Source organism: Pinus tabuliformis, chromosome 2_2, assembly GCF_031772625.1.
Source record: "Pinus tabuliformis cultivar Carrire ecotype Pingquan chromosome 2_2, CPIR1, whole genome shotgun sequence".
NCBI classification, from domain to species: Eukaryota; Viridiplantae; Streptophyta; class Pinopsida; order Pinales; family Pinaceae; genus Pinus; species Pinus tabuliformis.
Genome location: NC_142300.1, coordinates 1,315,366,824 through 1,315,391,626, shown reverse-complemented (window position 1 = coordinate 1,315,391,626; position 24,803 = coordinate 1,315,366,824). Strand labels below are relative to the sequence as shown.

At 39.5% G+C, this 24,803-nt stretch overlaps 1 protein-coding gene across 3 annotated transcripts in view; it reads left to right on the top strand.

Annotated features, from left to right (window-relative positions):
* Positions 1 to 22,814, top strand: part of LOC149198367 (uncharacterized) — a 170,107-nt gene extending 147,293 nt beyond the window's left edge. For all 3 annotated transcript variants that reach the window (XM_089406159.1, XM_089406158.1, XM_089406160.1), the window contains one exon: positions 21,857 to 22,814. In XM_089406159.1, the coding sequence (XP_089262285.1) occupies positions 21,857 to 22,045 (189 nt within the window). In that variant the 3' untranslated portion in view covers positions 22,046 to 22,814. The remainder of the gene's footprint in view (positions 1 to 21,856) is intronic.
* The last annotated feature ends 1,989 nt before the right edge of the window (positions 22,815 to 24,803 follow it).

The window sequence follows — 24,803 nt, the reverse complement described above, 5'->3', positions numbered from 1 at the left end:
TCCTTTAGGAAGCTTGAGTTCATAGGCCACTTCTCCTGCTTGTCTCAAAATTCTGAATGGCCTGTAGAACCTAGGTTTCAACTTTTTCCTCCTCGTTTCTTTCGAGTGATGACTGTCTGTGGGGTTGAAGACGAAGGTACACCATATCTCCCACTTCAAACCTATGCTCCACTTTATGCCTGTCTACATATAATTTTTGTTGATTCTAAGCCATGTGTAAATTGTCCTTGAGGACCTTTAAAATATCTTGGCTTTCCTGAATCCAGTCCTTGGCCAGAGGTGCTCGACTATCCCCAAATATCCTGTCTGCAAATGTTGGGGCGTCATACCCATATAATGCTTTGAAGGGAGTCATGTCGATGGACATGTGGAAAGTGGTGTTGTAGTAATGCTCTCCCTATTGAAAAATCTAGGGCATCATAGTTAAGATAAGATTCTTCTAGCAATGATAACAATTTGTGAAGCACTTTTTTTTTTCTTCTTGTTAGCTTGATCTTCTTCTTATTATTAGTGTATGTTCTTTTACTTCATCAAACTGCTATCAAAATACAAAAGACAAGAACACAAGATGTTGGCTCTTTGCCAAGGCAAAACCTCTCTCTCTTAGAGAGGAAAACCCTTCTTCAAATTTCTCTTATTGAAGCTTCTAATGATAAATGCCAAATCCTAGACCCTTGACAATAATATCCTCCGAGCACAAGTCAAGTCTTTGCCCTCCTTCCTCCAACACTTCGTCCTCCTTCCTCTGGCACTTCGTCCTTCTTCTGGCAATTGATAGTAGTCCTTGTTATGCTTCTTCTATAAGAGATATTCCTCTTTGTTCCTTGGTAGATTCCTTCACATATGAAGAGTACTTTATCCCTTCTCCAATGGAGCTCTTTCTTGAGGTATAGTTGCAGGTCTGATATGACAACAACTTATCACTGTTTCTTCGCACGTGTGAGGGGATTCCTTCAAGATCCTTATGTGGAAGTCCTCTTTTCTTTTTCGCTTGAGTGAGAGGCCTTATAGGCCTATTTTTTTGGCCCAAACAAGGAGATATGTATGACTGTGGTGGAGGGATTCTATGACAGCAGAGATACCCTCTCTATCTTCGCACGTACTCTAATAGACCTTAGAACAGTCCTTTAAGGTTTGGTGTCCTTCCTTCCTTCTTCGTTGCACTAGAGGCTCTCTTTATCATCTCTTTTTCACCCTTTACGCGTCCCTTCACTTCGCGGATTTCAGAGGTAGATTGCGTTGTCTTGGAGGAGTGGACAACCTCTTATATATAGAGGGCTGTCCTTTCTTTAGGCCGACTTGTAGACATGAGGCCGACTTGTCATATATAATTCAGATTTCTTCTTTGGTGATGGTGTTGCATGGAGGAAACTTGTTGACTTTGCTTGGAGGTATTCTTTTGACTCTAATACGTAAATACACATGGTGTAACATGCCCTTAAGGGTCTTCAACATTTCTTTTGACTCTTTGACTTTCATATAGCACTTTGACATGTGCTAGACCTATCTAATGAGCAAGAAACTCATTGATATAAATAGCAAAAACAATATTTCTTTTCTTTTATAAATACAAATATCAAAATTACATTTATGAAGACTGAAAGTAGCTACACTTTCTTCAACACTCCCAAGTGCAACCACTTTACCCATTCCTTTTGTTGGCTGGTTACATAATTTTGGAGATAGCCTTTCAACCATTTCCTGACTATCTCTGTTTGCCCATCAGTTTGTGGGTGTTAGCTATTTCTTGGTGTTAGATCAGTCCCCACAAGTTTGAATAACTCCTACCAGAAGCTGCCCATGAACCTACTATCTCTATCATTGACAATGGTCTTCGAAAACTGATGTACTCTGAAGACTTCCTTGAAAAACATCTCGATCACCTGTGATGCTGAATATTTTGATGACATGGCGAATAAGTGAGCAAATTCTGTGGGCCAATCTACCACCACATATATACAATCTTTTCCCTATGTTGGAGGTAACCCGGTGATAAAGTCCATGGAAACGCTCTCCTGCTTTTGCTCCGGGATAGGGAGTGGTTGCAATAAACCTGTTGGATGAGTGTCTTCTGTCTTATTCTACTGACAAGTGTTGCACTCCTTCACAAACCTCAACACATCCATCTTGAATCCTTTCCTAGTGAACCTCTCCCTAATTTTCGTGTAGGTCTTTACGTACCCCAGATGCCCTGCAAAGGGTGAGTTGTGAGATGCCTGTATAGTTCTCTCCTTGAGTTGTGATTCTAATACCAAATCGATTTGGTTTTTTTAGTAAATGATATCATTCACAACCCGGTACCTGTCATCGTAAATCAACCCTTGTAGAATCTCACAAGAAAATTTATTCTCTGAATACTCCACAAGCAACGATGACTTCCAATCATCTACCATTTCTATGAGTGAGAAGTTGGGTGGCATCCTCAAAAGAGTATCGACCACTATCTTGTTTTTTCCTTTGACGTACTCTATCTCGAAGTTGTAGGCCTACAATTTATTGATCCATTTTTGTTGCTTTATATTGAGTACTTTATGTTCCACGAGGAACCTCGGGGTGTTATGGCTTGTCTTTACCTTGAACTTGTTCCCCATTTGGCCAATGCATGCATGATGGCCAACATCTCTTTGTCATAGATTGAATAGTGTCACTCATAATCTCCGAGTTTACGACTCTCGAACGCTATGGGGTGATGATTCTGACTAAGAACTGCCCCTATTCTTGCCCTCAAAGCGTTGCATTCCAGCACAAATGGATCGGTGAAATCTGGTAGTGCAATCATGGGGCATGTACTTATCACCTCCTTCATCCTCTCAAATGTTTCTTGTGCTGTCTCTCACCATATGAAGGCTCCCTTCTTGGCGAGGTCTGTAAGAGATGTTCACTGTGAACCCCTTAACAAAGTTGATTTGGTAAGTGCAGAGACCAACGAAGCTCTTCAGTTTTATAACGTTCTTTGGGGTGGGCCAATCAGTGATTGCCCAAATTCTCTCCTAGTGTACATGAACCCCATCATGTCCAATCACATGCCCTAGGTAGAGCATCTTCGTCATGCCAATTTCACACTTGGACTCCTTCACATATAACTCCTTTTCATCCAGAATCCCCAACACCTCGTCCAAGTGCCTCAATTGATCTTCCCACGTCTTGCTGTAGATCAATATGTCATCTGTTATGAATATAATTCATAACAAGTAAAATAAATAAAATAAATGTAAATATTAAACAATAAAATATTGGTTATGTTAAGTAGTCATTAAGTTAAGTGAAAAGGCATGTCTAAAAGACATGTCCAGTCACGAAAGGACACCTGCTTGAGTATATATATGCGGATCCTCGTTGTAACAATCATCACTTATACATTTTTTTTTATAATAAATTATTATTGCAAAATACCTCTTGCATGTTTTTACATTCAAGTCTACAAGCTATCAATTTTTATGCTTCAGTGGTATCGGAGCCATGGCACACAATATAATCATGCGGGTCGTTGAATGTTGTTCGCTGCACAATGTGCCATTACGTTCACGTCCTGTTTGCGTTGATCAGTTTAGTAAAATTCAAGAAGCATTTCAGTGTTTAGAAAAATCATATGCAGAAGTTAAAACATGTTGAAAGGAAATCAATAATAAGGAAGACGATATCGATAGTGAAACGAAACAAGATGTAGTAGATGATTATAATGTTGAAGATTCTGATGACACTGATATAAATCAGGATGATAATCTAGATGAAGATGATGTGGATGAGGACTATCTTGAGAAACACGAGGATGAACAATATCATAACAATGAGGAAGATGCAGAAGAAGATATTGGTGGTGATAAAGATTCTTTTGCACCAACAAATTTCATTGAGTAGGCCGATGAAGTGATCCAAAAAGAGTTGGTGTCCTTACTAGAGCACGATAATGCAAAATATCCCCTTGAAGAAAACTCAGTCAAGGAGAAAAAAAAGGGCAGTAAGGGCGCTCCCAATGGAAGGCCTCAGGTTCCAATTCCTTATATAAATGATTTTGATGAAGAAGAATTAAATGAGGCTGCACAACTAATTGAAGAAGTCTCAATTTTGCGAGTGGGAATGGGACATGAAGATGCTTTAGTCGATGACTTTTCTGAATCTCATGATGATTGTCTTGAAGATATGATGTACTTCAGGTCGTAACAACTATGGTCTAGGTATTGTAGCTAGTGTTACTAATAAACTCGCAACAACACAAAATGATTTTGAAAATGTGAGGAATCATATGGAAGGTGAGACCAGTAGAGTTGTACGTCTTGAGAAAAAGTCAAAAGTCTTGATTCAAGGATATAACATGAGAGCAGGTAAATCATGGACACAAATAGAGATAGCCTTCAAACAAGAAGATACATCTGGGACTGAGCTTGAATGTTGTCGTTCACTACACAATCATGAGCAATTAGTAGCATCTAACAGAATTGAATCATCACGAGAAGTTGGCAATTAGCAAAAAGAATTCGAAAGACACTTACCAATTCGATATCAAAATCCGCTAGTAGAGGAAGATAACTTGCAGAGACTTTTATCGGAACGCACGGAAAATATAGCTCATCAAAAGGACTGTAGAAAGGAGAAAGCTGTAGACACTCAACAATCGGAGTCGGCGATTTCTCAGGTTGATGTTGGTCACTTAAAAAATGGCAACAGTGAAGAACAACCCTTCACCATTTCATCCAAATGCAATGCTGTTGAAATGTTTGATGTCAGTGGCATTACTGAAGAGGAAGATTTCGCTGTGAAAGCAAAAGCCCTTGAGGGTTTGGGCAGTGTCAATGTTGACAACAATATAGTTTTTTATGCCTCATCATCAAAGAAAACCAACAAGTACTTATGAAACTATTTATTGAACACATGGTTCATGCATCACTGAAAGGTTGTGGGGGCGTTGGTTAGCCCAAATGGCATAACCAAGAACTCATAGTGCCCATAGTGGAACCTAAAGGCTGTCTTCGGGATGCCCTTCTCCTGAAATTGAATCCGATGATAGCTAGAACAAAATATCAATCTTTGAAAATTATTTAGCCCCTTTTATTTCATCCATCAACTCATCAACCCTGGGGATAGGATACCTGTTCTTGATTGTCCTCTTATTGAGAGCTCGATAGTCTATCCACATCCACAAGGTACCGTCCTTCTTAGTCACACTACTGAATAAGCGAACAGACTGGAGCTTGGTCGAATATGGCCTAACCTTAACAACTCCTTTATGGTCTTCTTTATCTCATCTTTGTAGAACTTGGGATGTTGGTAAGGATTGGTTATCACAGCCTGAACACCCTCCTCTAATTCTATGACATGCTCAAAACCCCTGTATGGTGGTCTACTGGGAGGAATGTTAGCGAAAACCTTTTGGTGTTTACGAAGAAATACCTGAATGTCATCTAAGTGCTGTCATGGCTACTCTTGCTACTTGCTGTCTGTGATAAGGCACTCTACTGCCCATTCAACATCGACTCACCTCAATACTGCTTCCATGTGGTTGGATGATACTAGCCTTGGTGGGCATTGATTCATGGCCCTTAAAACTACCCTCCTGCCATCTATTGGGTCTTTGAATTCCATCTCCATATTTTGCTGGTCTGTATTATACTTCCTAATGTAATAATGCCACTAACATCTTGTTGTCGCTACGTATAACACCCTCCAAAATTGTTCCTACACATGAATTTTGGAGCCTCCATGTGACCTTACGAATTTTCATTCCAAGTTGATCGTAAATGCTTCATGGTCGGTTTATGTTTTACCGAGTGTTTAAGCCTTCTAAGATTGTAACCGGCGAAAACACTTGCTTATATATGCTTAGCTTTTGATGCATTCACAAACACACCTCTTTCTTGCATATATCATAAGAATATGCGCTAGACTCTCTGTCACACCTTAGTGTGCTTTCTGGTTGCAGTCGACACTTATGTCGTAACTTGTATTCCAAGTGTTACATTTCAGGTGTCACAGTTGGAGACAAGTGTTGTTTCACTATACGCTTGTTGGTTTTGGGTAATGTGTGTCTTATTGTCATGTGATTGACTGTATATATGTGCGTGATCATGTTTAAGACTTGTTACATGTCTTTACTCTCTCATCTCATTGATCTCACACCTAGTTAATTTTGGAGTTCATCCCTGTCCTCAGATCTTACGCAACGCACAAGCATATTCACTCCACTGGGAAAGTGATGAGTACTTTGCACACTCCTAATTCTTAGTGTTGAAATGCTTACCTCTCGGACTTGTGCACTTTGCTTATTTTAAGGACAATCTCCTCCAACAGCACATCGAGCAACCTTGGAGTCCAGACCATTTATCTAGATGCTTAGTCTTTCCAACTGCGCAGTTCATGATCCCTCCCGCCCTGGATTGGGCATTGCACAGTTGCAGTGGATAGTGAGGCCTCCTTGTGACATTGTCATGCCCAACTATGCAGTCACTTCAGATCCCTCTTCAACTACTGCACATTGCACAGTTACAATGAACAACCTTGCTTCCCTTGTCTCCTTATCCTACCCAACTGCGCAATCTCTTCATATAGTGGGCCTCCCACTGTGCATTGCGTAGTTCTAGTGAGTAGTAGGGCACCTCTAGGTCTCTGCAACCCCCAACTGTGCAATCCTTGTAATCTGCTCCTCAATCATTGTGCATTGTGTAGTTACAGTGGCTAGTCCTGTCCCTCTTGCTAACTGAAACCACTTAGTGCAAAGTACCTTGTCCAATCTTGCCCCCTACTGCACATTGCACAGTTCTAGTGGACAGTGAGGTCATCCCTCAACCCCTGTGATGCTCACTGTGCAATCTCTGTCTCTTCCTTGAGTACTGTGCATCATCAGTTAACAAGCTCATCACATTGATTCTTGCACTTGGCCGCTGTGCAGGGCCCTAAAGACCCTCTCCTTATTGCACATTGTGTAGTTCCAGTGAACAACATGGTCACCCCCTGGTCACTGTGGAACTCAACTGCACAATTCCTAGCAAGCCTCTCCCTCTCAGCCCTTGCATAGGTCCTCCACAATCAACCTCTTCCATGAGCAAAGCAGAGGTAGATTAGATGATTTTCAGACTGACCTTGCCTATGTTTGAAGAAATTTCAACCCCCACTCCGGTTATCAGTTTTCCTTATCACTCCATGCATTTAGTTTTAAATCCAATCACGATAAAAATTCTAAAATTTGGAAATGACAATATTTTCTGAAAACACAAATTTAGAGATTTCACAATTGTTGAAATTGCAGAAATAAAGCACAACAAAATTATGATAGCCACACACAGAAAATAACACAATATTAGATATCATTTTGGGATTCAACTGCGTTAAGTAAGATCATTCACGTATGACCATTTTCATGAGAGGTAGTCGTAACTGACTAATTTCTCATGATTTTTGAATAGTTCACTTAGCACTCATTGCATCGGGTGATGCTCACAGGGGTGAAGAAGTGGGATTGAAACTAGTGAAATGTGGAGAACGAATCACATAGCATCAATCATCACTTCCGGGGCTTGCACCCGGTAACCAGGACTTCCCAGGAGGTCACCCATCCCAGAACTCCTCTGGCTCAAGCGCGCTTAAGAGGGACCCTCGAAAAAACCCTCGAAAAACCCCCTACAACTCTGGGGGAAACCCAGTTTGACAACTCTTCTTTATTTATGAAAATGCTTTTATAGAGAAACTGAAATACACATTAAGAATTCCAACGACCACAAATTACAACTTATCTCGATTTCCATGTTTGAACTCCACCTTGAAAATCGTGCCAATCAGCGAACAACCAAAATAGAGAATTTCCAGCAATAAAACAACATTAAATGTTGTATGACCTGCCTCAAAAAACGTGCCCAGAATTTGTTGTATGGATTGTATGGACCATATGGAATTCAACAGTACGATTGCCTCAAAATTCGTGCCCAAATCTGCCTCGAAATTCATGTCCTTGCTACTATCCCTATTCCTTGATTTCTGTGCCTTTCTCCTACTATATGGTTTTGCCTTGGGATGCGTGCCAATAAATGCTGTAGGAATTTACAGGGTAAGTTCCTCAGACAGAACACCAAAGGACACCGCTCACAACCAGATCGCAGATCAATACACCAGTATTTTTGACGTGGTTAAAACCCTCAAAGAGGGAAACAATCCACAGCCTGAGCCAACGCGGCCACTTCAGGCAATTTATTAATAAAAGAATGAAAATTTACATAAGCTTCTCTCATAGACGGATTACCCTACAAATGACCCTCCATGCGCTTTAAATAGAAATCATGGAACAATCGGGTGTTAAGCCACGGATCAAGTGTCGGTAATACCGAGGAGAGAATGAACCGTCGGATCACTACATATCGTGACCGTCAGATTGTAAGTTACAAAATGTACAAGGTAAAGAAACACACTTTACCTAACTCTATACTAGACCAAGTTGTACTTAACTATTTCCTATGTGTCGGAATATCTTAACATCCCCCCTTAAGAATAACTTGGGATAGGATTGAAGGATTTACAAATATGACACAATAGGAGAAGGAAGGAGGCACTACAACCTATCCCCCCTTAGTGACAACTTCCTGAACTCCAACCATAAATCGAAGTTTAGTGAACTTCGCCTCTGTGAGAGCCTTTGTAAAGATGTCTGCGACTTGATCATCTGTTGAACAATATTGCACTTCAAGAACATGGTCATGAATGAGCTTTCTGATGAAGTGCATGTGCAGTTCAATGTGTTTGCTGCGCTGATGTTGGATTGGATCTTTGCATAGCTGAATGGCACTTTGATTATCACACCAAAGTGTAGTCGGATGCTGCTGCTGAAAGCCAAACTCTGACAGGATCTGACGAAGCCACAAGGCTTCCTTACTAGCATCTACGACACCACGATATTCTGCTTCTGCTGAAGAAAGAGAAATGGCACCTTGTTTCTTGCAAGCCCATGTAATAGGTCCTGAACCAAGAGTGAACACATAACCTGCAGTAGACTTCCGATCATCAGGGTCACCAGCCCAATCGGAATCAGTGAAACTAACCAATAGAGGAGATGCTTCGGCACTGTAATGAATCCCAAACTGAACTGTACCTTGAACATAACGAAGTATTCTTTTAGTTGCTTTCCAATGACTTTCACGTGGGTTTTGCATAAACCGAGCAACAAGGCCAACAACAAAGGAAAGGTCAGGACGAATATGGGTTAGATACAAAAGTTTTCCTACAAGTTGATGGTATAAGGTAGCATCAACTTCAGGAGAAGTACAAGTGACTGAAAGTTTGACTCCAGACTGAAAGGGAGAAGGGGCTGGCTTACAGTCTTCCATGTGAAAGTGGCGTAGAATATCACAGGCGTACTTGGACTGAGAAAGGGAAATACCTTCCTTGGATTGCAAGACTTGAAGACCGAGAAAATAATGTAAGTGTCCTAAGTCTGTCATTTCAAACTTCCTTTTAAGGCTAGACTTCACATGGTTTATAAGGTTGGGATCACTACCAGTCAGGTTAAGATCATCAACATAAAGAACAAGAATGATAAGAGACTTGCCCACTTTCTTGGTGTAGACAGTATTGTCAGAATGACACCTAGAGAAACCAGATTCTAAAAGAAAGTTATCCATTTTGGCATACCAAGCTTGAGGATTTCTTAAGCCGACATACAAGGCTGGAGTCTGTTTGTATAAAGCCAATAGGTTGTTCCATATAGATTTCTTCATGCAAGTCCCCATGCAAGAAGGCAGATTTAACATCCATCTAATGGACTTCCCATTTGAACGAGGCAGCAAGGGAAAGAACAAGGCGGATAGAGTTCATTTTGGCAACAGGGGAGAAGGTTTCAGTGTAGTCAATGCCTTCAACCTGTGAAAAAACTTTAGCAACAAGACGAGCTTTATGTTTATCAACTTTCCCATCTGGTCCATACTTGGTTCTGTAAACCCATTTGCATCTAACAAGTTTTCGTCCCTTTGGTGAGGAACAAGATCCCATGTATCATTTGCCAATAATGAATGATATTCTTCATTCATAGCTGCTTCCCAATCTGGATGGCCTGAAGCTTCTGCAAAGGTGTTAGGATCATAATTTACTGGAGCTTGAGCCAGTAAAGAAGAGGCTCTGTCAAACTGAGAACGTGTGCGTCGCTGATCTGTAGGATCAGCGACAAGATCACCTGCTGCATCTCGAGTAGCACGAACCCATTTTGGAAGGTGAGGAGCTGAAGGAGGATCCTGAGATGGTGGGGGAGGATTGTCATCCTCACTTTCATCATCTGAAGAAGAAATGTTTTCAAGAGTAGAAGAGATAGGGAGAGGTGGCACATTCGCCGGACTAGGCTCGCAGGCCGATATATTTTCATCAAATTTTACATCTCTTCTAATGATAACATTTTTGGACTTAAATGGAATAAGTCTATAGCCTTTGACATCTTCAGAATATCCAAAAAAAATACATTTTTCACTCTTAGGTTCTAAAGCTTTATGCTTTTCATCTGGAATATGGGCCCACGCTTCACTTCCAAAAACACGAAAGTGACTTACATCTGGTTTGATTGAGCTCCATGCTTCTTCGGGAGTGATATTCTTTAAAGCCTTAGTAGGAGTGCGATTTATTATGTAATTTGCACAGTTAATTGCTTCTGTCCAAAAACTAAGACCAAGTCCTTTAGATTGTAGCATACAATTAGCCATTTCCTTTAAGGTGCGATTCTTCCTTTCAGCTACACCATTTTGTTGTGGAGTATATGGAACAGTATGTTGCATTTGAATTCCATTCTCAGTGCAAAAGTTGATGAATGTGTTTTTAACATATTCTCCGCCATTATCAGATCTTAGCTTAAGAATTTGATGTCCAGATTGTTTTTCAACAAAGGCCTTGAAGGCCAAAAATGTGTTAAATACTTCACTCTTGAGTTTTAAGAAGTATACCCAAGTGCGTCTGGAGAAATCATCAATGAAAGTTAAGAAATACTTGCAGCCAGAGAATGAAACAACTGGAAGTGGACCACATAAATCACTATGCACAAGTTGTAAAGGGGCTGAGGCGTGCCAAGAGGCACGTTTTTCAAAACTGCCCGATGATGTTTTTCGAGTACACATCCGAAACAAACACCATCTCTGCAAGATACCATAGGAAGACCTATCACCATATTTTCTTTACATAGATGATGAAGGGAGCGATAGTTTAAGTGACCAAATTGCTCATGCCAAAGTTTGCTCACTCCATCGTTATGAGCAACAAATACTGAGGGAAGATTTGATGACCCAAAGTTGTGAAACTTATACAACCTTGTAGAATCATCAGCAATGCTAGTAGCTAAAATCTGTTTAGGATCTCTTAGGTCCTTGATTACAACATCATGAGGTGAAAATTCAACGATTTTACCTTCCCCTGAATGAGTTATCTGATATATAGATAGAAGGTTGCAGGATAAGGTTGGAACACATAATACATCATTAAATTGACCATTGTCTAGATGAATAGTTCCAGTCCCTACAACATTAAGAGATCTATCATCACCAACATATATATTTTTGGTGTTACAATCATTTAAAGAAGAAAACATGGCTTTGTTTTTGGCCAAGTGATAAGAAGCTCCAGAATCAATGAGCCACTCATGAGAATGAGAAGAAGAAGATACATTTAATGCATAACCAGACCGAGATGATTGACAACCACATGCAGAAAGTGCCATTTCTGAATATGAAGTTGAAGTTGAAGAATGCTCCAAATGGATGTTATGTTTCTTCATCGTTGCTTCCAAGGCTTCCATCCTCTTAAAGCATTTGGATTCTAAGTGGCCATCTCGATTACAAAAGTTGCAATGTCTATCAGTGTTCTTCCATTTGTTTTTATTTGTCTTATCATTTTGTTGAAATGATTTTTCATTTTGAGGCTGAGATTGTTTAGGACCCTCGTTTGGTTTAGGACCATTCTTTTTAGGATATGACTTCTTAGGATTCTTTGAATTTGGTTGCTGCTGGGCGGCTAACGCTTTCTTGGAAGAGTTTCCAAGATTAAGAAGACCAAGGTGTAAGAGTTTTTCTTGTTCTCTTATTAAAGAATCACAAAAAGAGTCAAAGGAAGGGGACTTGTAATCTGTTCCTTGAGAAATGAAGGCTTCTCTTGTAGAATGGAAGGTGGAAACAAACACAGAGTAGGCTGGTCCCAACTTAGTAAGAATGGAATAGATAAGGTTACTATCTTCTTTCTTAACCTTAACACCTTCCAAGAGATATCTAAGGGTCTTGAACTTGGACAAGAAATCTTCAATGCAAGAAAAATTATTAGGGTCCAATGTAAGCAACTCATTTTCAAGTTGATGGGCTCTAAGTTCATTTTTAATCCCAAAAACTTCATTGATTTGTTTCATTGCTTCATCAGGAGTATCAAGTTCTACAATATGGAATCTAAGATCTGGAGAAATAGACATCCCTATCAATCCACGTGCTTGATCTTGCCTATTTTCCCATTTAGCAGCCTTATCTTCATCCTTCGGTTTCTTTTCTTGGCCTGAGGCTATTCTGTAGAGACCTTTACTTCTAAGTAAATCCTCAATGTAGGACAACCATTGGAAGTAGTTGGTGCTGTCAAGGGTAACTTGGTATTGACTTTCCATTTCAACGGAAACTGAAGCTAAAGATGCTGAAACTAAGTGTTCCAATGGATAGATCTCGAAAAATTAGGCTGGTTTAAAAAAAAAACGGCTTCCGGATGAAGAAGTTATGGCTTTTTGAAAAAGAATTGGTGAAGTCGCCGACGAAGTGCGGGAATGTGCGGAAATGAAAAAATCCGCCCCCAAAAAATGGAGACTTGAACCCAAGACCTCTACTCTCATAAATTAGCTTTGCACCAAGTGAGCTATACAAAAAGTTTGAGAGAGAGAGAGAGAGAGGGGGGGTTGATGCTTTGGGTTGCGTGCTTGCTTTGAGAAGGCTCTTTTTCCCTACAAAACAAAAAACACAAAACCCAACACGGACATACAAAAAAAACGAACCTTACGGCTCGAAGTTAGCTTTAGCTGAAAAACTAAATATTTTCAAAAATGAACCTTGCGGCTCAAAGTTAGCTTTAGCCGGAAATTAAATATTTTCCTCAATGTTTCTGATTTTCCAGGATCACACTAAAGGCACAGCGGAAAAGAGCATACGCATGAGAAAAATCCTTCTTTTCTGTTTCTGATTTGCCCAGATCGCACAGAGTCGCAGGGCAAAGAGCATACGCAGAAATGAAAGGTATAAATCCGGTAATAAAAAAAGCTAAATAAATCGAAACCGAAATAAACAGAGAGAAGATAACTGTAAACTGCAAATAAACACTGTATACCTCCAGATCTTAAAAATGACGCAACTAGGGCTACCAGAAACCTTTTCGCGTGAAACGAAAGGGGTTCCTCACTGGAACAGATGCTCCCAACACAACAGAGCAGTCCTCTCGGCCCGAAAGCAGTAAAAAACAATAGATCTAGGAAATGGCAGTCGGATGCAGTTCCACCGGCTTCAGATTTGGATCATCAACGGACGCGGCCCTCAAATAGCTCTGATACCATGTAGGAATTTACAGGGTAAGTTCCTCAGACAGAACACCAAAGGACACCGCTCACAACCAGATCGCAGATCAATACACCAGTATTTTTGACGTGGTTAAAACCCTCAAAGAGGGAAACAGTCCACGGCCTGAGCCAACGCGACCACTTCAGGCAATTTATTAATAAAAGAATGAAAATTTACATAAGCTTCTCTCATAGACGGATTAACCTACAAATGACCCTCCATGCGCTTTAAATAGAAATCATGGACCAATCGGGTGTTAAGCCACGGATCAAGTGTCGGTAATACCGATGAGAGAATGAACCGTCGGATCACTACATATCGTGACCGTCGGATTGTAAGTTACAAAATGTACAAGGTAAAGAAACACACTTTACCTAACTCTATACCTAACTCTATACTAGACCAAGTTGTACTTAACTATTTCCTATGTGTCGGAATATCCTAACAAATGTTGCTGCCCAGATTTGCTGAAATGTCTTCTTGCTGCTCTCCTTCACTTCCTCATTGCTCAGAAATTTTCTCTTTGCTCTCTTTTCTCTTTCTCTCAAATTCTCATGAAAAAATGAATTGATCTTTCTCTCATTTCTTCTCTTTTTACTCTCTAAATGACCTTTTGGGTTACCCTATGATCTAATGGCTGAGATTCATTTAGATCTAGGGATGAGAATAAATGTGCATTTAATTCTCACTTTCTATTTTTTAACTCACCCACTTAAATAAAGACCCAGTTAGCCTTTTATTTCCATAGTCACTTTTCACTATCAAATTCTTCATTGACTTTAATAAAGTCACCTTTAAATTAGAATGTAACTTTACTACTTATAAAGTCACTTTTAAATTAGAATGTAACTTTACCACTTATAAAGTCACTTTTAAATTAAATTGACTTTACTACTTATAAAGTCACTTTAGGAGAAAAGTACAAATAATTTGGACACTTTTTCCTAGGCCAAAGATCAAAACCTTAGGGAACCACTTGTCCTCTGATACCCAAATTTTAACACTTGCTCTTACCGAGGAAAGTGTTCCTCACCACTCCCATCTTGTCTCTGAAGTAGATATGCTTGCCCCGTGGTAAGGTTTTGGTGAAAATGTCCGCTACCTGCTCATTTGTGGAAATATACTTAAGCTTGACAACTACCTTTTGGACATAGTCTCTAATGAAGTGATACTTGATCTCAATATGCTTTGACCTGTCATGAAAAATTGGGTTCTACGTGAGTTTTATGCAACTCTGATTATCACAGTAAATCACTGAAGGTTTCGATGCTTGACCAAATAGACCAAACAACATCTTGCGAAGCCATATGGCCCCACAACTAGCCAAACTAGCAGCCATATACTCTGCCTCAACTGAGCTCAATGCAATTCACTGTTGTTTTCGGCTAATCCATGACACAATTGCTGAACCCAACCCAAAACAACACCCGGAAGTACTCTTCCTATCTGAAGCACAACCTGCCCTATTTGAATCTGTGTACCCTGCCAGTCTCACTCCATCACCCTGTCTATAATCCAGACCAAAATCCACAGTCCCCTGCAAGTAACGAAGAATGTGTTTTGCAGCCACCCAATGCACTCTCCCGGGCTCACACATGCACTGACTCATAGTGTTAACTGCAAAACATATATCTAGTCGAGTGTTGACCAAATACATCAATTTACCAATCAGCTGTCTGTATAGAATCGGATCCACCAACTCAGAATCAGAAGCGTGAAGCTTCTTCTAGTTAGTGATCATAGGTGTAGACATGGGTTTGCAGTCCTCCATGTGAAATCTGCTAAGAATATCCACAATGTACTTCCCTTGTCCCAGTAAGAAATGCCCCTCCTACCACACCTCCAATCCCATAAAATAATGCATCAAGCTGATATCCTTCATTTCAAACTCTGAAGCAAGATCTCTCTTGCAGCCCTCAATGAGTCTCTCTGCACCAGTGATGATCAAGTCATCAACATACAATACCAGATGAGAGGCTTCTCACCCACCACAATGAAGTATAGGTTCGGATCAGTGTCACTCTTTGTGAAACCCAACTGCTGCAAGTATGTATCAATCCTAGAGTACCAAGCTCTAAGAGCTTGCTTCAAGCCATAGAGTGCGTTTTTCAATTTGCATACATGGGACTCCTTCCCATGCACCTCAAAGCCCCGCGACTGCTCAATATAAACCTCCTCCTGAATGAAGCTATTGAGAATGCGGCCTTCACATCCATTTGCTGGATCTTCCAACCCATCTCTGCTGCAATTGATATAATGGAGCGAGTAGATGTATACCGAGCTACGGGAGCGAAGGTCTCCTCATAGTCAACTCCCTCTACCTATGAGAACCCTCTTTCCACAAATCGAGCCTTGAACTTCTCGATGCTGCATGCTTTATCTTGTAGAGCCATTTGTAAGTAACAACTGATTTACCTTCAGGCCTCGACGCTACCTCCCAAACATCATTCTTCATAATACAAGAATACTCCTCCATCATGGCCTTTCTCCAGACCTGCTGGCTAGCTGACTGCCTCCTCATAACTAGAAGGCTCGGAGTCAATAATGCTTGTTTCCAATGCCATGTAACTACAAAACCGCTCAGGTGGTTTACTCTCTCTAACCTGCCTCTTTGGCACAACCACTGATGTGGCCTCGCGCAAGGTATCTTGAAACCACTTGGGCTTCCTCTTCCCTGAGCATACTTCTCCCACTGGAGTGAAAGAGTCCTCATCATCATTAGAAGCCTGAACTCCTGAAGGCCTGCCAACTGACCTCATGCCTGAATCTGTGCCTGTAGATGCTGATGTACCATGCGAACTGTCCATTAGTGGACTACCCTGTGAACTGCTATGTGGACTGCCTTGCATGCTGCCCGAAGAACCACCCACCTTACTCTGAGAGCCACTGCTCACTGATGGACTTGACACTGTAATTGAAGTACCTCCTGATCCCTGACCACTGGTTCCCTGTCACTGACTCCACTGCCCTTGAGGGTCTGGTGACCCTGGATACTCTAACTCCCGTGACCTCCTGAAAGCTCTCTCCTCCTTGAACTTTACATCCTGCCTGACAACCACTTTCCTCTGTGCAGGAATATAAATTCGACAAGCTTTCGAGGTCTCGCTATAACCCACAAAGATGCCCTTGTCTGTAGTGGGCTCTAGCTTGGTCCTGTTCTCCTTGGGGACATATGAATATTAAGGCACCCAAAAATACGAAAGTGCCCAACATTAGACTTATTCCCAGAAAAAGCCTCCTCCAAAGTCACATTCCCCAAGGCACGATGTGGACTCTTGTTCTACAAGTACACAACAGTGTTGCAGGCATCTGCCCACAAAAATAAAGGTAACCCCTGATCATGAAGCATGGCTTTGGCAACCCCTACAATGGATCTGTTCTTCCTCTCCGCAACCCCATTCTTCTGGGAGTTGTAAGGAACCATGAACTCCCTCCTAATGCCTGCCTCAGCACAAAAATCAACAAACTCACCAAGGGTATACTCCCCTCCATTGTCCGACCTAAGGACCTTGATCTTCCTACCTGTCTGGGTCTCCACAAGAGCTTTGAACTCTTGAAACCGCTTGAAGACCTCACTCTTGGTCTTCAAGAAATAAATCCAGGTCTTCCTGGAGTGGTCATCAATGAACAAAACATAGTACTCATAGCCACTCAAGGATACATGAGACGTACGACCACTCACATTAGTATGAATCAAGTCAAGGATCCCGGTCGCTCTGCTGTCACTATTGGGAAAAGGGGATTTGGCAAACTTCCCCATAGCACATCCTCTGCATACATCAAGGTGATCAGAACTGAAATCTGGCACACCAGTGGTGATCTCCCGCAATGTACTCAAGGTCCCATGATACATGTGCCCCATCTTGCGGTGCCAAATTTCACACAACTCTAAACTGCTAGATCTACTGTCGGTCCTGTCTTGGGTGCTGCTACTCAATGCCATTAGGGGCTGGAATGAGAACTTGTACACCTTGGGATGGCACACACCAATCACTCTAGCTGAAGAAGCTGGAGTTCCCGTAGGATATATAAGCACCTGCCCCCTGCTGAACAACACATCATACCCTCTGTCCTCAAGTGTTGAGATGGATATCATGTTTTTCTTCATTCTAGGCACATATAGAACATCTGACACTTTCAAGGGAGGTTTGGGTCCCCTATCAAATGTCAATGTCCCCACACCGACTACTCTAACCATGTTGTCATCACCAAGTACTACCTCCATATCAATATCATCCTCTGAAAGCTTTGAGAAGTACTCTCTGAATCCTGTCATGTGGCGGGAAGTGCCACAGTCAACATACCAAATGCTAGAAGATGCTCTGCTAGTAGCGGGGAATGCACACTCCCTTTGAACCTGTATGGCAGGTGATCCTGTACTAGTGGCTTCACAAGCTATAAACCCAAACTCTAGATCAAAGCTCTCTGAGAAGATCTCTATCTCTGCAGACGGTGCCATGGGTTTGTCTCTCCCTTTCTTGTTCTTCTTCTCCAGACACACAACAACATAGTGTCCCAACTTTTGACAATTCCAATATTTCACTTTGGAATAGTCCTTCTCTTTGTTCTGTTGCTTGCCTTTACCTTTTCCTTTGTCTCCACTGTTGGAAGCTTGTTTCTTTGCTCTGCCCTTCTTGCCTCTTGCTAACAATGCCACATTGCCATCCTCCTCCACCTATTTGGTTGCCCCAAGATGGTTCTTTCTGATCTCATTCTGAATGCAATCATCCCACCTCTCCCAATCGGGAAGGTTTTCCTGTGCAACAATGCCATTCACAAAATTCTCCCAAGTCTTGGGAAGACCATTCAAAGCAATCCTCACCAACTCAGTGGGTGCAATGATCTCACCTACGGTTGCCAACTTATCTCTCACTGAAGTGATCTTTGTGAGGTACGCTGTAGCATTGTCAGTCTTAGCCACTTTAATGGCCTTCAGTTTCTCTTTTAGGACCATTTTTCTGTTTTCATTTGAGCTCTGGTAAACACTGGTCAAGGCTATCCACATTTCATGTGCATAAGTCTTTCCTCTCACATAAAGAATGACATGATCTTAGATTGTTTCCAGAATCAATCTTTTTGTCTTAGCATTATTTTTGTTAAACTCTGCCAACTATACAAGGTTAGCAGATACTACTACTGGGTTCTATGTGGTCTTTACCATAATGCCTCAGACTTCTGTTTCGTCAAAGATGCTCTGGATTCTCTCATTTCATGCACTGTAGTTGTTATTCCCATCCAACTTGTCTTCAACGCTCAAACCCAAAGACATGTTTCACTGTCTTACCAAATTGAAATTTTCAAATTTGTGTAAAAATCAGCGCGTTGTAATTTTCACTTTGTTGTCCCAAACTGCACTTTTCAGCGAATCAAACTCCGATACCATTAGCAAATTTCAACCCTCCACTCCAGTCATCAGTGTTCCTTATCATTCCATGCATTTAGTTTTAAATCTAAGCATGATAAAAATTTTAAAATCTGGAAATGACAATATTTTTCTGAAACTACAAATTTAGAGATTTCACAACTACTGAAATTGCAGAAATAAAACACAACAAAATTATGACAGCGACATATAGAAAATAACACAGTGGTTTTTGGTCAATGTGACCTTCGAAAAACCCCCTACAACTCTTGGGGAAAATGGAAACTAGTTTGAGAGCTCTTCTTTATTTATGAAAATGTTTTTATAGAGAAATTGTAATACATAGTAAAAATTCCTGCAACCACAAATAACAATTTATCTCAATTTCCGTGCTTGAACTCCACTTCGAAAATCATGCCAATCAATGAACAGTCAAAACAAAAAACTTTCCAACAATAAAACAACATAAAATGTCGTATGACCTGCCTCGAAAAATGTGCCCAAAACTTGCTGTACGGATTTTAGCAGTACGTTTGCCTTGAAATTTTTGCCCAAATATGCCTCGAAATCTGTGCCTTTGCTGTTGTTCCTCTTTCTCGATTTTTGTGCTGTCCCTCTTCTTCGATATCTGTGCCTTTCCCCTGTTGTACGATTTTTCCTGGGGATGCGTGCCAATAAATGCTGCTGCCCAGATTTGCTGAAATGTTTTTTTGCTGCTCTATTTCACTTCTTCACTACTCAGAGATTTTCTCTTTGCTCTCTCTTATTTTTCTCTCAAATGCTCATGAAAGAATGAATTGATATTTTTCTCTTCTCTTCTCTTTTTACTTTCTAAATGACCTTTTGCGTTATCCTAAGATCTAATGGATGAGATTTATTTAGATCTAGGGATGAAAATAAATGTGCATTTAATTTTTATTTTTTATTTTTTAACTCCCCTACTTAAATAAAAACCCATTTAACCTTTTATTTTCATAGTCACTTTTTTTATTGACTTTAATAAAGTCACCTTTAAATTAGAATGTAACCTATGATACCGGATTCGTTCATACCCCCTGGCGAATCCCAAATCGTGCGAATCCGACACGATTTTGGTCGGATTCGTGTCCAAAATGCCGGGCACATCGTGTCATTTTCTGACACGTCGTGTCGCTAATGTGCCGCGGATTTCCCAAATCGTGTCTCGATTTTTTGTGCGAGTCCTGTATTTCTGATTCGTTTTGCTAGGTTTTAAACGGCTTGGTTGAGGGGCCACAGCTCATCACAGTTCACAGTTCACACAGTTTCGAACCGATTTTCCATCTCAAACCAGGAACAAAGGTTTTCGAACCATTTCAGTAGGCAGCCACCGCATTTTTGTTTCCAATGAGCCCTGTAGGCAGATGCCATATTTCCGTTTCCAATGAGACCGTTAGGCAGCCACCGCATTTCCGTTCCAAACCAAGGTCTCTACGCAGCCACCATGTAACACTTGTTGGGAAAAGCGTTCCCAAACCAACAAGCCTTGTTATAAGTTTTTACATATATGATATAACACTAAACCCACCAAGATGTGACTCTTAATATTGATTAACTAATAAATTATCAATATTAATTTTATTGATTAATATTAATCAGAATTTTAATAATGATTATATCAATATGTTTTTCTTGGATTCTAGTTCACATTTATAATCATGATATCTATCAGCGTTTATCAGCGATCTAATTTATATGGCTGAGCTACTTGTATTATCTATATACGGTTACAAAATTGTTTTAGTGATCAAAGTTCACAAAGTCTCCAATAAAATACATTTAAGTGGACGACAGATCAGTTGCACAAAGTCACCCAATGGATGACAGATCAGTTGCACAAAGTTACCCAACAAGGGATAAGAATAAAGTACATACTACAAAGTGTACTAACGTACAGGATAGATAATTGATATTTATGATACAATGTAACACTTGTTGGGAAAAGTGTTCCCAAACCAACGAGCCTTATTATAAGTTTTAACTTTTCACATATAATTGAAATCAATAAATTTGTATTATTAATTAAAATTTGTATAAGAAATATGCTAATATCTAATTTTTAATATATATATATATATATTTATATATTTAAATATATTATAAATTTATATATATATATATATATATTTTAATAAAATAATATATAACGTGTCCTGTTCCGGGGTCAGCGTGTCCCGAATCCGACATCACGAATCCCGAATCCTACGTGTCCCGAATCCCCGTGTCAGGTGACTTAGAATGTAACTTTACCACTTATAAAGTCACTTTTAAATTAAATTGACTTTACTACCTATAAAGTCACTTTATTAGAAAAGTACAAATAAATTTGGACACTGCCAGAAATAGAAGTCTTAGAAAGCCACTTGTCCTCTCATACCCAAATTTAAGTCAAAATATAGTTAGCATGTGCAGAATCTATGTGTAATAGATACCAGCATTCTCTGGATCTATGGCCGTATTTCTTTAAATTTCATGATACATATATTGGATGTTCTTATCATGGAAAAGCAATAAATCGGGATAAATTTATAAAGGTTGACAGCTTCAGGCATAATTCTGTTTGCCCCTTTGGCAGTTGGCATTGTATTGTTTCAGCAGAAAGTCTCGGTATTTATTTTCATCGTTTATCTGGGAGTTGAAACTTGATTACAATATTTTGACTCTATTATATTTCCTTCTCATGCATTTACCTTGGATGGTATCCTGTGTCTATGGGCATTATTTCTTTTCTCCTATAACTCTTGCAAGCTTTACATGTATTGCATTTCGAGTGAAAATGAGTGTTCTTGGGGATTTGCAATATTAGAACTTTTGTTTGTGATGAGTTTGTCTTTTTCTAATCAAGTCTCTTGATTTACAAGAAGTTCAAGTATACTTTATTTTTAAGATATTCTTAGTCTAGGTGTCCACGTTCTTTTAAGATTTTTAACTGTTCTGGTTATATTTCCAGGAAACTGAGCAACTGGAATATATTCTTCCCAAAAAAACATCGCTGAGTCACCGTCTTCCTACAGCAGACCCTGGTTTTGTTGAGTTTGTTGGATACCTGCTCCAGATTAATCCACTGTATCGTCCAACTGCCAAAGAAGCAATGGAGCATCCGTGGCTTTCCTACCCGTACGAGCCGATTTCCTGTTGACATAATTATTTGGAGTTAGCTTCCTAACTTGTTTGGAGCCAATAGTTAAATTACTTCTGAAGAGATCCAGATTCCATATTGTATCACATTCTGCATCCCAGTCTTTGGCTCCTTTGCCTCTTCCTATGCATCTGGGTTTTAAGTTTTCAAACTGTTTTATGCAGTGGAGCTGTCATTCTCATCGCTCATATTCAAGCATGTATGATGAAGAATATATTTTTTAATTTGCACATAGACTCATCTGTAGATATATCGTTTGAGTTATGCCTTATCTGTTCATGCCAAAAACAGGGAATGTAAATTGTAGAATTATTCATGGCTCCCAATTATTTGTGAGCGGTTTGCCAATTGCTGCAGTCATAGTTGTGAACTGTACTCTATATTTTGTCATATCAATTGTTAAACCCAGAAAATCAATTTTCCCATCACAGCCTGGAGATGTGAAGGTGGCTTCACTGCGCAAAAAAAATTGCGTGGAATTTCTTGAAGATGGGCGTACTTTGCGCAAGTGTTGTTATGTTGGAGAGTCAACTGTGATACGGTGTTTTCTTTTGTTTTACAAGTGTTACTTACAGAAAATTGTATAAAGCTTTTACACGAAGTTGGTTTCTTTTGGTCTAAAATATGATTAGATACATTTTCCTATTTGAAGATTGTGGCAGTTGAGACTTCTGTGGGAGATGTCTTCTTTGGCCTTTCCTCATTCTGCTTCTAGCTCTGCCGCGCGTTGACATTGGCATTCTTATATTTAATTGGGTTTTTGTTTCTCTATTATTTATAGTAATGTTGTCCAGCTATTTAGCTCTTTTGCTTTTTGAAGATCAGTGATAGGCACTCCCATTATACATTTGCATTCGTTATATTTTCAGTCTTATTGACCTACATTGCCGTAATTAGTCGGATATTGATAATTTGTTTTTTTTTTTTTTTACACAATGAATATTTTTTTTGACAAGTCCATTAAACTAATATCTGAAATATGTCATCAGCACTGCACTGAATTTAGATTACGAGGTCTATAAATTGACCTTGTAATCTAAATCTCTCAGGGGCGAATGGATAAATCAGAAGACTTGGATGATCCTTTATAAGTTGTACATGAAAAGAATCTACATTGATTTGCATAGCAGTTGTCTATAATGAGACTTTTTGGAAGTCTTTCCGGTGGGTTTTTGGGTTAAAATCCGGCAGCAATTTATTGGAATCGCAAGTTTGATAGCTATTTTCTGCACAATCAAGGCGTCCCAGGGGTTTTTCAGGGTTCTGAATCCAAATATGCAGTTAAAAAACCATTTTAACTGCAACAAATCAAGATTTAACCTCAATTTCTTTCGCCGGATTCCATCACCGGAATCTCCAAAAAGTCGCATTATAGACAACTCCGATTTGGATATAAATGCAGGCTATTTTTTTGCCTATTTATTTGAAAAATGGAAATTTGCAAAATTAACTCTGTTATGAATAATATATATATATATATATATATATAAATAATATAAAAGTAAATAATAATGATATCTGTAATAACGATTAATTAAATTAGTGATTAGTATAAAAGAGACATGTCTCTAAAGACACGACCATTCATAAAAGGGTATTCGTCTAGGTATATATACGGGGCCTTAAGTTGTAATTAAATCATCATATTCTCATTCATACATTTTATATATAATATTTGTATCCTCAATTGATATCTTCATATTCCACGTCTTCTGGAGTATTTAACGTAAGTATGAACTTTGTTCGTTCGTTGTTCAATCCTTTGACTGCTCAACCACTACTCGAGCCTAGTCTGATCCAGTAAGTGTTTTGCTACAAGAATTTTGGTAATTCTCCATTTTGCTGTTAGGCCTTTGGCCATTTAAAAAAAGAAGAAAGAAACAAACCTTTGGCTATTTAGAAGAAAAGGAAAATAAATTATATATTAAAAAAAATATGGAATTTAAAAAAAATTATATAAGAAAAAAGGGTCTATAAAATTATATTTAAAAAAAATATTATTAAAAAAAGGAAAAAATAAATTATAAAAATAATAATATTATTAATAATTAAAAGGACATTTTTTTATATGTTAAAATATGCAACTAGGGCCAAATTCCACTTCGGACAAATCATTTGTAGAAGATGATTATGGGATTGAATTCTTCTTTTCGAGAGGGACCAAAATTGACCTAAGGATTACTGAATTTGGACAAGGAGAAATATGTTTTTGAAGTGAAGCCCACACGTGCAATTGACCCTCCATCACATATAAATAGAAGAGACCTCTAACCTCATTGGGCACATTCACAACTCAACATTCCTTCTCTCTTCATCTGATTGGGTCGTGCGAATCACAGGCACCTTGTTATTCTCCACACGTGCAAAGATTTGACTAGGCATTTGTGTTCTTTGCGTTGATCAAATTGCAACTAGCTTTGACCTCTATTTGACTTGATTTGATTGTGTGTTTTGTGGGTTTCTCTTTGTTTTAGCAAGCCACATTTATTAGCACAAAAATCAAGATTTTTTGGGCAGGTTGAGTTGTGTTGATCACATGCTTGTGTTCATTGTTTAACTGCAGAGTAGAGTTTCTGGCTGACTGAGTTTGACTGCTCCTTTGATGACTGTTTTTGTTGTTGGTTAATCTCCAAGGAAGGATGAATTGCTTTGACCTTGACCAAGCTCAAGGAAGACACATTCACCGCTGTGTTGACCATTGTTGACTTTCTAGTTAGGGCAGAGTTTGACTGTCATTGACAAAGTGCAGAAATTGCAG